The 11,752-nt window shown below is 57.0% G+C and overlaps 2 protein-coding genes across 2 annotated transcripts; both read right to left on the bottom strand.

Annotated features, from left to right (window-relative positions):
• Positions 1-1,390: 1,390 nt before the first annotated feature.
• BJ171DRAFT_618597 (SMAD/FHA domain-containing protein) lies at positions 1,391-3,748 on the bottom strand (the record flags this gene model as incomplete). The annotated part of the gene is made up of 5 exons (XM_053115384.1): positions 1,391-2,234; positions 2,655-2,724; positions 2,879-3,011; positions 3,202-3,376; positions 3,612-3,748. 5 exons carry the CDS (start codon positions 3,746-3,748, stop codon positions 1,787-1,789), a joined length of 963 nt encoding a protein of 320 aa, XP_052966632.1. The 3' UTR covers positions 1,391-1,786.
• A 3,074-nt stretch (positions 3,749-6,822) lies between these two features.
• Positions 6,823-11,637, bottom strand: BJ171DRAFT_504620 (uncharacterized protein). The gene is made up of 7 exons (XM_053110954.1): positions 11,216-11,637; positions 10,829-11,013; positions 10,349-10,721; positions 9,880-10,047; positions 9,679-9,749; positions 8,872-9,445; positions 6,823-8,595 (listed from the first exon to the last, which is right to left on the bottom strand). The coding sequence occupies exons 1-7, from the start codon at positions 11,520-11,522 to the stop codon at positions 6,929-6,931; spliced, it is 3,345 nt and encodes a 1,114-aa protein (XP_052966631.1). The 5' UTR covers positions 11,523-11,637; the 3' UTR covers positions 6,823-6,928.
• Between the last annotated feature and the right edge of the window lie 115 nt (positions 11,638-11,752).

Here is an 11,752-nt window from a genome sequence, read left to right as displayed (position 1 = left end):
CAGCGGTTACCGCAAGGAGAAAGCAACATGAGAACGACGAGCCGGTCACTGCCGCCACTGCGGCCTTATTGGAGGCCTGGGTCACCATCCCGACACGACGAAGGTTGCAACGGCAGCTGCAGCAGGACCGAGCCTTGACAGGGTGATCGACGGCATTGCCTCGATGAAATCGGTCCTCACAGAGCGGCGCGAGAGTGATTCCCGAGGAACCAGTCGTCGTCATCTAGGCCGCCGCGATGCAATCGTAGCGTTCCCAGATGCAGCCACAGCCAAACGCATGCACAAGTACAGTCCGCATGCACACCTTTTCGATCAGGCGCTTGATAACCGACGACAAGAGGATGCTATCGACGTGAACAGGGATGGGCGGACCTGTAGCAGCCACAGTCGAACGGCCATGGCAGGAGTCGAGAGGGTGTTAGTGTCCATCATGGCGGTGCGGCGAGAGAGTCGATCGATGGAACGGCGTATCGAACCAAAGACCTATCTCGGTCGTGATCGGCCGCCCAGAGTTCCCGGATGCATGGGCACGCCCGCGTCAGCCAGCAGGCACTCGCGAAGCCCTTCCTCTCCCAACAGACACAAGCACCGGCGGTCGAGTTACCATCGTAAGCGAACTGTTCTCTCCGCCACGAGGCCGACGGCCCCAGCTGCGATGTCAGCCACAGATAATCCAAGATAGGCAGATGTGCTCGTGCAGGCGGCAAATCCACGGGCGGGTCGATGGCGAAAGCTCGTGCCTGGGGAGGAGGTGCTTGGACTTGCAGAAACAGGAGAACGACGGCAGGAGAGACCCGGCTGCGACAAGACCCCGATGGCCCAAGCCGATGCGATGCGAGGCGAGGCGAGGCGCGGCGGCGAGGCGAGACCGCCTTGAGAGGATGGCACCACAGCTGTCTGCAACCGTGCTGCTTGTGGGGCTTCTCGTCGCCTGGCGCTCTCGGCGATGCAGCGAGAGCAGCGCTGATTGGCCCGCGCGCGTCCGTCACTCGCCGCATATGGAACGCCATGCGCGCACAGATCACATGGCCCGCTGCGGCTGTGCTGCTCGACGACAACGGGGTGCGGTGCAAACAGCAGTCGCATACGATGTGGGTGATATGAGTGATATGGTGATGTGGGTGATATGAGTGATATGGTGATGTGGGTGATATGGGTGACGTGAGCAATAGCCTGACTTGGTGCAAGTCGTGGCTCGGAACGGTCGTGGACACCTCATCTCCTTGGTCACTCTTTTGAGGGCGGCATCTGGCTCAAATCTTGTTCTCTAGGATGTGGGGCAAACTGTACAAACGGGATAGCAGCGTCCATTGAAAAAGAATCCATCAAGGACTCGGATGAAATACTCTGAGCAAGAGAGGAGAAACGAGTTGGATTGGAGTTGGATTGGAGTTGGAGTTGGGGTTGGAGTTGGATTCGGTCGGGCCGGATCAAAGCGAGGCGAGGCCAAGCGATTTGATTAGATTGGGCTGGGATAGAATCGTCGCTGCAACGATATGGGCTATCAAATACACACACACATATTCGAGGGCAAGGGCTGCCTCTTGAGCGAGAACAGAAACTGATATGAAATAAATAGAAATGGCAAGCTTATAGAGGCGAGCGGGCAATGAGCCGCTGCTCACAGGCAACATGAAGAGCATCCAAAAAGAGAACAGAAAGGCAGAGAGTTGAGGGGTAGCCCAGGCATATGCGCTTGGCTCGTCCTCCAGTCAATCCGACCTCCCGACCTCCCCAATAGCAAGGACCGGGTCCCGTTTCCTCGCATACACGGGTCTTGGCGACGCTACGACTCGTCCTTCCACCATTTCGACAGGATCGTCCGGCTCCGCTTGATGTGCAACGGACCAGCCGAGGACGATGAGAGGGGTAGATTGTATGTTGAGTCGCCCGTGAAGGTGTCGAGCGAATCGTTGAAGCTCAGATTCGAGTGCATGGTCGAATATGGCGTGGGGATGGCCGGATCTCGGCCATTCATCTGGGGAAAGGCATGCTGAACCTTGGTCGAGATACGTTTGAAGACATCCTTCATTGATGACCGCATACCGCGGTGATCATCGTCGTCGGCAAAGTGGCCCTGGCCAAGACCATGGAAGTGGTGGAGGGGGTATTTCTGATTCAAGCGCTCCTTTTCGCGATGGAGCCACTCGATTTCCCGCATGGTGGGCTCGCTCTCTCGAAGCAGCGAGTCACAGCGGCTGAGCACGGCTCGGACGTGCTCCGAGTCGACGGTGCTGAGGGAAAACGATGTGACTGGCGAGCCAGCCGTGCGGGGGCTGCTCGTATAGCTCAGCGTGCTCTTAACGTCGGGTGTTACGCCTCTTACTTTCATAAGGGTGTCGAATGTCGCTCGGGATCTGCGGGGTGTGCCGGGCAGAGGAGCGGGCAGAGAGATGGACAGACAAACACGGAGCAGAACGCCATGACGTCAAGTCAGGGTGAGACTGTATGTCAGAAACGGAGGGTGGATGGCGGTCAAGCGCGAATGGAAATGATGCGGCCAGATCGCATCACATCACATCGCATCACATCACATCACATCACATCACATTGCGTCGGATTGGCCCGGACCAAGTCCAGCTGGCGCCAGCTCGTGGGTTCGTGAGGCTCCTCCATGCGCCGGAGCAAATGCAGCTCTCGCAGGCTCTACTTACGACTTTTGCGACACGGCCCCAGGAACAACATCGCTGAACAGAACGGTGAACTCGAGCCGCTCAAATAACGCTACAGGGACAAAGACCGCAGAGATGACGAGTCAGAGCAATCGAGATATACGGCAAAGAGCAACAGTCAGCCTCAGGCACTCGGTCCGGCCGGGGGACGTACGCTGTCAGCATCGGCAGCAGTGAGCGCAGCGGAGATTGAAGGCGATCATTACCTGTTCCATCCACATCTTGCACATCGATGCCCAGCTCCAGAATGTCCATATGGCAAAGGGACACTTCCTGTTCCTCGAGCCTAGTGTTGTTGACAAAGGTGCCGTTGGACGAGCCCAGGTCCTGAATCCAGACCTATGATTGACCAGAGGGATAGAGAACCGAGGCGATAGAGGTGATAGAATGAGTTGAAGGGATGGGCCAGGGCAAGTGGCTGGCCTGGTCGAGCCCGGTCGTGCCTGTCGAGCCGCTCAGAGAAACCAACCAAATCAAGCCTCCTGGGAAGATGTAGCGGACAGCCAGAGAGCGGCGGTCACCACCATACCTGTCCGTTGGCAATCCACAGCTTGGCGTGCTGCCGACTGAGGACTTTGCAATCAAAGAAGCCATTTGTTGGTGTGATTTTGACGCTGTGCTTGCGTCCAAGAATGATGGGAGTGCTGGAAAGAACTAGGAGCTTCTGCGGAGACGATCTGTTGCGGGGCTCCAGCTCGATGGCCCTGAAGAGGACGGCACAAGCAGGTTGAAAAGGAGAGGCACGTCAGATCCCGACTCGGGGAACCAAGCCATCGAGAGCCACGGGCGAGGGAAAAGCGGGGGATCGCTTGGGATGTATGTGTGGATGAGCAACCCCACAAGGGCAATCTGGCCCGGAAAGCCGACGGTACCAAGAGCGAGAATCACGGCGGTGGTGAAAAGCACAGGTATGCATATAGTCCGATGGCCGGCGCTCACCTGGCTTCGGCTGGGACGGAGAGAAAGGGGGTGTCCTGGCTCGATAATGAAACGGCTGAGGGAGCAGGATGCACAGGCGAGGCCACCTCCTCGCAACTGGCATTGGAGGCCGGTTTCGGGATCGGATTCTTGAGCATGTGTGATCAGGAGACAGCGGGGGGTATGATTTGGGACTGGGACCACGCCGGTGACCGCCGGCGGACGAGCGGATAAGCAAACAGGGGATTCGACGGACTGCTCGACGATGCGGCAGGGAGGGAGAGGAGTGCGAACTGCACCAGGCGATGCGGATGGGCGCTGCTGGCGCTGGCGAGCGTCGGACAAGGACGAGACGCGGGTGGGGGCGACAGAGAGGCAGAGAGGCCGAAGGGATTGGGCGGCGACAGAGTCCGAGCGAGTTGGGGATGGAGTGGACGGAACGGCGGATAGCAGGCAAAGCACGATCGGGTGCAGACAGAGGACGGATGGAGGACGGATGGAGGAGCCGATGGAGGAGCCGATGGAGGAGCCGATGGAGGAGCCGATGGAGGAGCCGATGGAGCGGCAAGCAGCTCGGATAGGGGTGGGACTGGCGGTCTGGCACAGGCGTATCCAGCAGTGTGGGATGAACGATCGGATGAACGACCGGATGAACGATCGGATGACCGGGTGAACGACCGGATGAATGACCAGAGAGAGAGAGAGGAGCCAGAGCAGGAGAGCGCAGATATCAAGGTTAGTACCGAGCTGGACAGCGGAGGCTGTACGGAGAAGCCAAGGAGAAAATAAGAGTGGGGTAGGCGGGACCGAGTGGGAGGAGCCAAAGAGCCAAAGAGCCAAAGGAGGCAGATCGAGGCAGACCAAGGCAGCCGAGGCAGGACAGACCGATCGCCGATGCGGGAGGACCGTCGGGGATGCGGTGGGAGCACCGAGGGGTTCGGCGGGCTTGGTGGGATCAGGGCGCTGGTGCACTTTTCGCTTTCAGAGGCGGAGGGCCGGCTAGTCTGCCGCTGGGGTTGCTGGGGTGTTGGGAGTCAATGCTGGAGTTGGCGGCGAAACTGGGATTGGAGTTGGAGTTGATATGGAAGTTGATATTGAAGTTGAAGTTGAAATTGATATTGAAGTTGAAGTTGAAGTTGGAGTTGAAGGTGGAGTTGACATTGTGGTTGAAGGCGGGGCTGGTCCTTTGACACCTGCGCGATCTCACTGCACAGGCCTTGTGCCGCCCCCATCCCTCGCTCGTCGCTTGTTGGACCCACCTTGGCGCTTTGCCGGGGACAGATGGGCGAGACGCAAGAGCGACGCAAGATGCACCAGGATGCACCAGGATGCAGTAAGAGAGATCCAGGACGCACCAAGAGAGATCCAAGACCCAGCGCGATGCTGAAATATGCGGCACGATGATCCAGCAAGAGCGGCCGCCGCTCGCCCCAGACTTTTCGCCAAACAAGTGTCCAGCCGGGGTGGCACCGGCTTTGTGTTTCTTCGGGGAGGACATGTCCGTTTGCCCATGAGCCTCCCGTATTGGCAACGCCGCATCCCCAAAACCCACGTCGCTCGCTCACCAACATTGCCTGTTGATCCCCCTCACCCTCTCGGCAGCAGGGCACAGTCCATGCCCTCTCCGGTCGAATGTGCTGTGCAGAGGACCGCCCCGTTTGCGGACAGCGGCGACGGCATCCCCCCACCGAAATCGCCACAACAGACACCACCGGACGGATCTCTGTCCCTGGACGTGTGGACCGGCGGGATGAACTTTGACATCGACGTTGACAACTACATCGATAACGACAACACAGTCGGTCCTCCGCTTGTTCCTCTCCTTCCATCTCCCTCTCTCTCTCCATCTCCCTCTCTCCCTCCGTCTCCTCTCCTTCCATCTCATCTTGTTGCCGTCTCCTGTCTGCTTCCGTTTGCATCTGTTGGGTGGGCTGCGAGCTCCTTGTGTCTGCCGCTTTTCTTGCCTGGCGCTTGGCCTCCTGCGGCCCATCCCGTCCGCCCATCCGCCCATCCGCCCATTGCGGCCTGTGTCTCGCTCTCCCGGCCAATTTCCTCGCTCACGACCATCCCGCTTCCCCGGGCTGTGCGTCCATGTCCATCCAGCAATTACGATACCCCCCCGCTAGATCATGGATACCTTTGCTGTTCTTGGCTAAAGCCAAGTCTTGTTGTCATCGTTCGTTGTCATCGCAGCGTTTGCATAATACACCAGCGCACTTTGTCCATGAGAACATGAGTGGCTTTCGCTCTCTCGCTCGCTCGGGATCCTGAAATTGCACATGCATTCGCTTTCAACGTAAATCTGTCGCAGGAACAAATCAGAGCGTACAGCATTCGCGCTTCGTTGAGATTCACGGGCTCGCCACCATCTCCCGCTCGTCGTTGCCGCTCCCCCGGCTCGTGCTTTCGTTGAACTTCCAGGTCGTGGTGGCCATGTCGGCCATATACATGTCTCCGGTTCCTTTTGTCCCCCTCCCTCCATCTCCATCTTTCTTCCTCTCCCACTCAGAAAGAAAAGACAGGAATGAAGGAACCACAGAATAAACGTGGGTGGGATACCTCGTCCAGCAAGGAAGTTGGGATCCGGACGCTGCAGTACCCGTGGTGGCATCGGCAGTACCCGTGGCAGGATGGATGAGCCCGGCCGCTTGGCTGAATTTGAAACGAGACACCTTCACACGGATGACTTGCGTGTCCTCGGATCAACGGCGGTGAAGGATTCATCTCAGGCAGCTGCCGTCTCGACACCACAATCCCCACGAGGCTCGAAGTAACAAACTTATCTGTCCCTGGGGAGTCGAGCATGGCGTGGCCCGCCTTGACTGTTGTGGTGGACTCTGTCGATGAGATATCGACCGCAGATATTGGAGTCATCGACGGACTGACTCCACGAGGCAGACAGATTCCATGCATCTCCCTCACATAGGGAAATGATTAGATCCGACTATGCCGTGTTTGTCCGATCGAACGAGGACACCCTTATTTTCTACCGGGCGAGGCTGATGGCCGACAGTCTCTGGATAATAAATGTACATCCGTCTGAGGTGTCCCTCGTATGTGATCAGCCTGGTGAGCTCGGACAATCTCGCCACCACCACCACCGACACAGGGCCGCCGGCATGGGACCCACCGAAATGGATTTGCACCGCTCCACAAACAGAGGACCAGCGGCTCACCCCCTGAAACTAGAATTTCGGCATCCGTAAAGCCAGGGACACAATCGTGGTGCGCAGGGCAATCAGGGCCCCATCAAGAACAAGCCTGTTGAACCCGGTTTATTCATTTTCCTGTGGCCGAATGCACACCCACATCCGAGAATGTTCTTTGCTCGGTCTGCATCAGATCGCCGGCCGAACAACTATGCCTGGGTGGTCTCTCTTGGTATACTCGGACGGCTTCAGCTGGTAGTACGGCGCTTGATTGAATATGAGCTGGGATAGTTCACCTCGGACGCGCACCTTATACTTTTCGATAGCTTCGTTGGTGTACTCGACAAAGTGCTTGACCGTCACGCTGTTAAGCGGAATGAGCTCATCCCACGAGCTATTCCATCCTATGTAGTGGACGAACACGCCCCAGCCGTGCGCCGTTCGCTGGTAAAACAAGATTCGGACGGGAAAGTACTCTTCCTCCTGGACGCTATAGAGCAGCATTTTCTTGCCGTACTCAAGGTGGAAGATGGGATGCGCTTGGTCCTGCGGCGCTGGCTCGGTCGGATAAAAGATCTCTGGCACTTGAACAACATCTTCATGATCGACCCAGTCGTGCGATTGTCTGCGAGTGGATCGGCGCTTTGAAGGTGTCGCCGCGGTTGCCGCAAGCGTGAGCTGCCTGGACTCGGACTCATCATCAAGCTCGCGTTTGACACTGGTTTTGGGGGCGCTCGGAGACGAGAAGGCAGATGAATAGTCGAGGACGAGGCTGCTAGAATGGTGCCACGGCACAGGAAGCTCGATCATCGGGATTGTGGTGGTGAGCGTTCTGGCTCTCTTGGCGGGCCTGTCGGGCAGTTCCTCGACATCATGGCTCAAATTCACTTCACTGTCGCCAACGCTAGCGGTTTTGTAGCTCCAGGAGCTACCGGTATCGCTGTTGACATACTCATAATCGTCGTCACTGTCGCTCTTCGATCGGGTGCTTGCGTCAGAATCTCCGGGTCGCTTTCTCTTGGGCGTGGCTGTGGCTACAGTGCCATAGACAGGATCCTTGGGGTCATCAAGTATCTCTCGTCCAAGTCGAGGACTGTGAAGGATGGTAATCATTTCCATGGCCATGTCCTCAGCGTCGACACTATCAAGACCAGGCACTTCAACAGCGACGCTGAAGAACCAAAGCGTTTTGGCATCGCTTGGAAACCAAGGGCCGGTCAGGTGGAAGTCTGTGATTGCTGGACCATTCGTATCGGCCGTGACAAAAGACGATTCGCTTGGTGTCTCCTGGGATAGCACGATGGGTTCTGCTGCCATGGACTGAATAGTTTCCTCTGACGACTCGGGCGCGAAGTGCTTGGAAGGCGATTGGGCGCCGAAGGATGTCTGCGACTCGAGTGGCATCGATTCATGGGCAGCCGGATCGAGTTTATGGCCACTCTTGCGACCGTCTGCTGGCCTCGGGTGCTCACTTCCGTTGGAGAATGCTTTTGAGATTGTGTTGAGTATATGACTCAGGTCCAGGCGCGCGTTTGGCACCTTGACCCGAGATACGGCTAGCCAGCCATAGTCCAGTTGGCCGGGGCCCAATGGGGTATTCCACGACGTGATATCGTCCAGAGGCACATACTTGCCCTTACGGCGCTTCATGGGTCGAAGGTCTGGCGTGTTCGCGACCACGCTTTCGTCCTTGACGAGTCCAGGGCATTCGACAATCACCATGACCTCCACTCGATATGTGTACCCCTTGAACTGGTCAATGTTCATTGGCGGTATCCAATCCAGATCGATCCGAGGGGGCTGGCTTTCGGTCTCTGGCACCAACGTGGCCGTGATCTTGTTTGGCGACATTGGAACTGAAGCAGGAGACGAGATACACGGTTGAAGCCGTACGAATATGATGCAAAAAGGAGCGCCACGAGTTACCCCCCCCCCAGGGAAGCGCAAGCAAGAAAGAGCGAAGGCATGAGTGAGTGAAAGAACAAAGGAGCGAAAGACCGAAACAAGACAACAGTCAATATTAGAATGACAGAGCATATCACTAGTATCCATGACAACGCTACGGCCATCGACGCCAGTACAGTTGCAACCCTGATGAAAACCAAGTGCTAGATGATTCCTCGGTCGCTTACTTTTGAGGGCCGTGCAGCAGTAAAAATACTGGCTCATCAATTTGGGTGGCGATAGATTATTGTGCTGCACCAAGGCAACGCAGAGCTCATACCGCGTGCCGTATTCGAGCGGAGCAGCTTCGCGTTTCTTGTACTTTTCATCGCCAAGAATGTAGGCTTGATTGAAGATGGCCATTTGCTCGCTTCCTTCGTATGCCAGCATCCATCGGTGTCGACCGAGTTCCCTCAGCGAACCCGTGAACTTGGCGTTATACTCTGAGATCAGTAAGCTCGGGTTTGATTTTTGGCCGAGGACCTTGCGGATCAGGAGGCGATAGGTGTGATCTTGCGGCGAAAGCTGGTGGTAGTCGGACCATCGAACCGAGATAAATGGCAGGGGCGCATGCTGAATCTCCACTTGTCGCTTTGGATACTTCTGCAGTACAATTTCGAGAGCGTTGTTATTCAGGAAGATCGGACCTGGCCGGAGGAGAGATGGCTCCAGCTCGATGGACCAAAAGTCATTCAGGATCCGTGGAGGCTGCTTTTTGGGTACGTCCGTGAGTCCGCCAAAGACAAGCAGATGGTTTCCGTGCTGGACAAGGCGCAATTCAGGCCAAGGAGACTTGTTAGCGTCATCACGGTGCAGTTGGTATGTGCGGAATAGATCATAAGAGCAAAATACCGCTCCAAGAGAGGGGCTACGGGCCAACAGGGCGTCTCGGACGAGAAGAGTCGCATGAGAGCAGGCTAGATTACGACGCCGTGGTGGTAGGTGGAGCGAACAGGCGGAGTGCCCCCACTCAACGGCCTTTGGCTTGTACTTACGACTGAAGCCGAGTGGCCTGCGCGAGCCGGAATCTTGGGGCTTGTCAGCATCCACGACCATGAGTTTCGATCTGATCCGGTACGTAAGGTCAAATAGCACTCGTATTGATAAGCCCACTCGCCCCGGGGTCCGAAGGATGTTGTCACAGCCTTGAAAAACCAAGCCTCCAGGCAGCCACCATACACTTCATTCGCTCTTACCGATATCATAGATCCACAGCTTTGAGCAGCAAATCGAGTTGTTGGCAGGCGTGACGCGGCCAGATCGTCCACCATAGACGATCATCTTGTTGCCATATAAACAGGCAGTATGCAGCGAATGTCCAGGCGGATGCCCATCGACGGAGACATGGATCCACGTCCAATTGTCTGCGATCGGGAGTCGTAAGGTTAAGCAACCGATCCCCAAGAAAGTCGATCCAAGAGAGTGCGGTCATAAATGGTATGGATCGCGTGTCGCAGGATTCAAATGGAGCGGATCGAGCAAAGTAAGTTGGATGAATGAGCCCGCTCCTGATGCGAGATGGTGATCAGGCAGCCAAGGGCACTGGACTCGACGAGCAGAGCAACCCAAGCCGGTTCAGAAGCAGAACAAATCCGACCCCAGCAAGGCAGATGAACATGCATGCGGCGAGATCGATCGATCGATCAATCAATCAATTGTCCATACCAACATCCAGATAGACCAGGCTGTTCAGTCTTCGCTTCGAGTCGCAGCCACCGTAGAACAAAATACGCCGCTGTGACGGAACCCAAACAGCCGAATGGCCCTCGCGGCCTTTCGGGGCGCTGCCCTTGGGATGGACTCGCTTCCAAACCGAGAGGCTTAGATTAAAAACATAAACGTCGTTCAGGGGCGTATGCAGCTCCCCGAATCCGCCAAACAGCACGAGGACGCCGGGACCATCTCTGCTCGGGTTGGCGGCTGGAACATGCGTGAGCGTCGCGGAGATGCGGGGTGTCGGGATGTTGGCGATATCAAGCTTGGGGTTCTTGAGTCCCACGATAGCGGCTGTGCCTTGGATTGGATCGCAGCTGAAGAGCTGGGGCGCCAGCCGGATGCGAAAAGGATCAGCCTCCGGGAGAGGTGTGTGGAGGGGGGGGAGGCGGGTTGTATGGCTCTGACGCAACGCACTCTTGGAGGCCCTACCTGGTTGACAAACAAGTCATCGTCTGCATTGCACGGATGGCATCCGCCAAATACATACAGATGGTGCCCTCTGATGGGGGGATCCTCGACGATGGCAGACGCATACGACAGTACAGGGTGGATGATATCCTTGCCGAAGGCCTTGGGCTCCAGCCCGGGCTTTTTAGCTTTCCAGGAGTTGGTTTCTGTGGATCAGTGATTAGATGGATAAGAGAGTCATGGCGGTCGATGGAAGGCCGAAAAGAACGGGTGGACCATGCAGGGCAGCAGGGCAGCAGGAAAGCAGGAGAGCAGGGCAGCAATCGTCTGGGGGCTGGTGTGGCCCAAGCACAGCGATGCTGGATTGGATCTGGGCTGCAGATCAGGACGACGGCGGCAATGACCCACCAAAATCAAACAAGTCAATGCTCGGACTCGTTTTGTCTTCAAAGTCACCGTTGCCCCAGAGGAGAACCAAGACAGCACGGCTTCTGAATTCAGAAATCGAGCTACGCTTGGGCCGAGTGAAGAGCTGGCTCTGGTGGCCGACCCGAGCGAAGGGCCAGTCTCCGGTGCTGGTGGTTCGGCACTGGGGAGAGCCAGAATCACGATCGGGCGCTTCCTCGGACATGTGTGGTTGGATTTCGACGGCTCGGAGAGAAACGACATCCTCCCCGGCCTTGGTCGGCTTGTCCTTGGGTGTTCGCTGAGCCATGGCGTGTTGGGAGCTCAGGCCGGCGGCCGATAATACGTTGGGGGGAGGGCTCGACGGATAGAAAGACGGAGATCAAACTCGCAGACCAGGGAGGCACGCCCGTGATCGGCTCGACACTTGACCCCCCAGAACGGCTCATGCTGAAACGAGACCCGACTCCCATACCCGATCCCGGCAATCCCACAGAGCGAGCAACAGGGGGAGACCGTCTCCACGATTATGAGATACAC

This window comes from Polychytrium aggregatum (assembly GCF_025602895.1).
Source record: "Polychytrium aggregatum strain JEL109 chromosome Unknown BJ171scaffold_18, whole genome shotgun sequence".
NCBI lineage: Eukaryota > Fungi > Chytridiomycota > Chytridiomycetes > Polychytriales > Polychytrium > Polychytrium aggregatum.
This window is presented reverse-complemented; position numbering and strand designations above follow the sequence as displayed.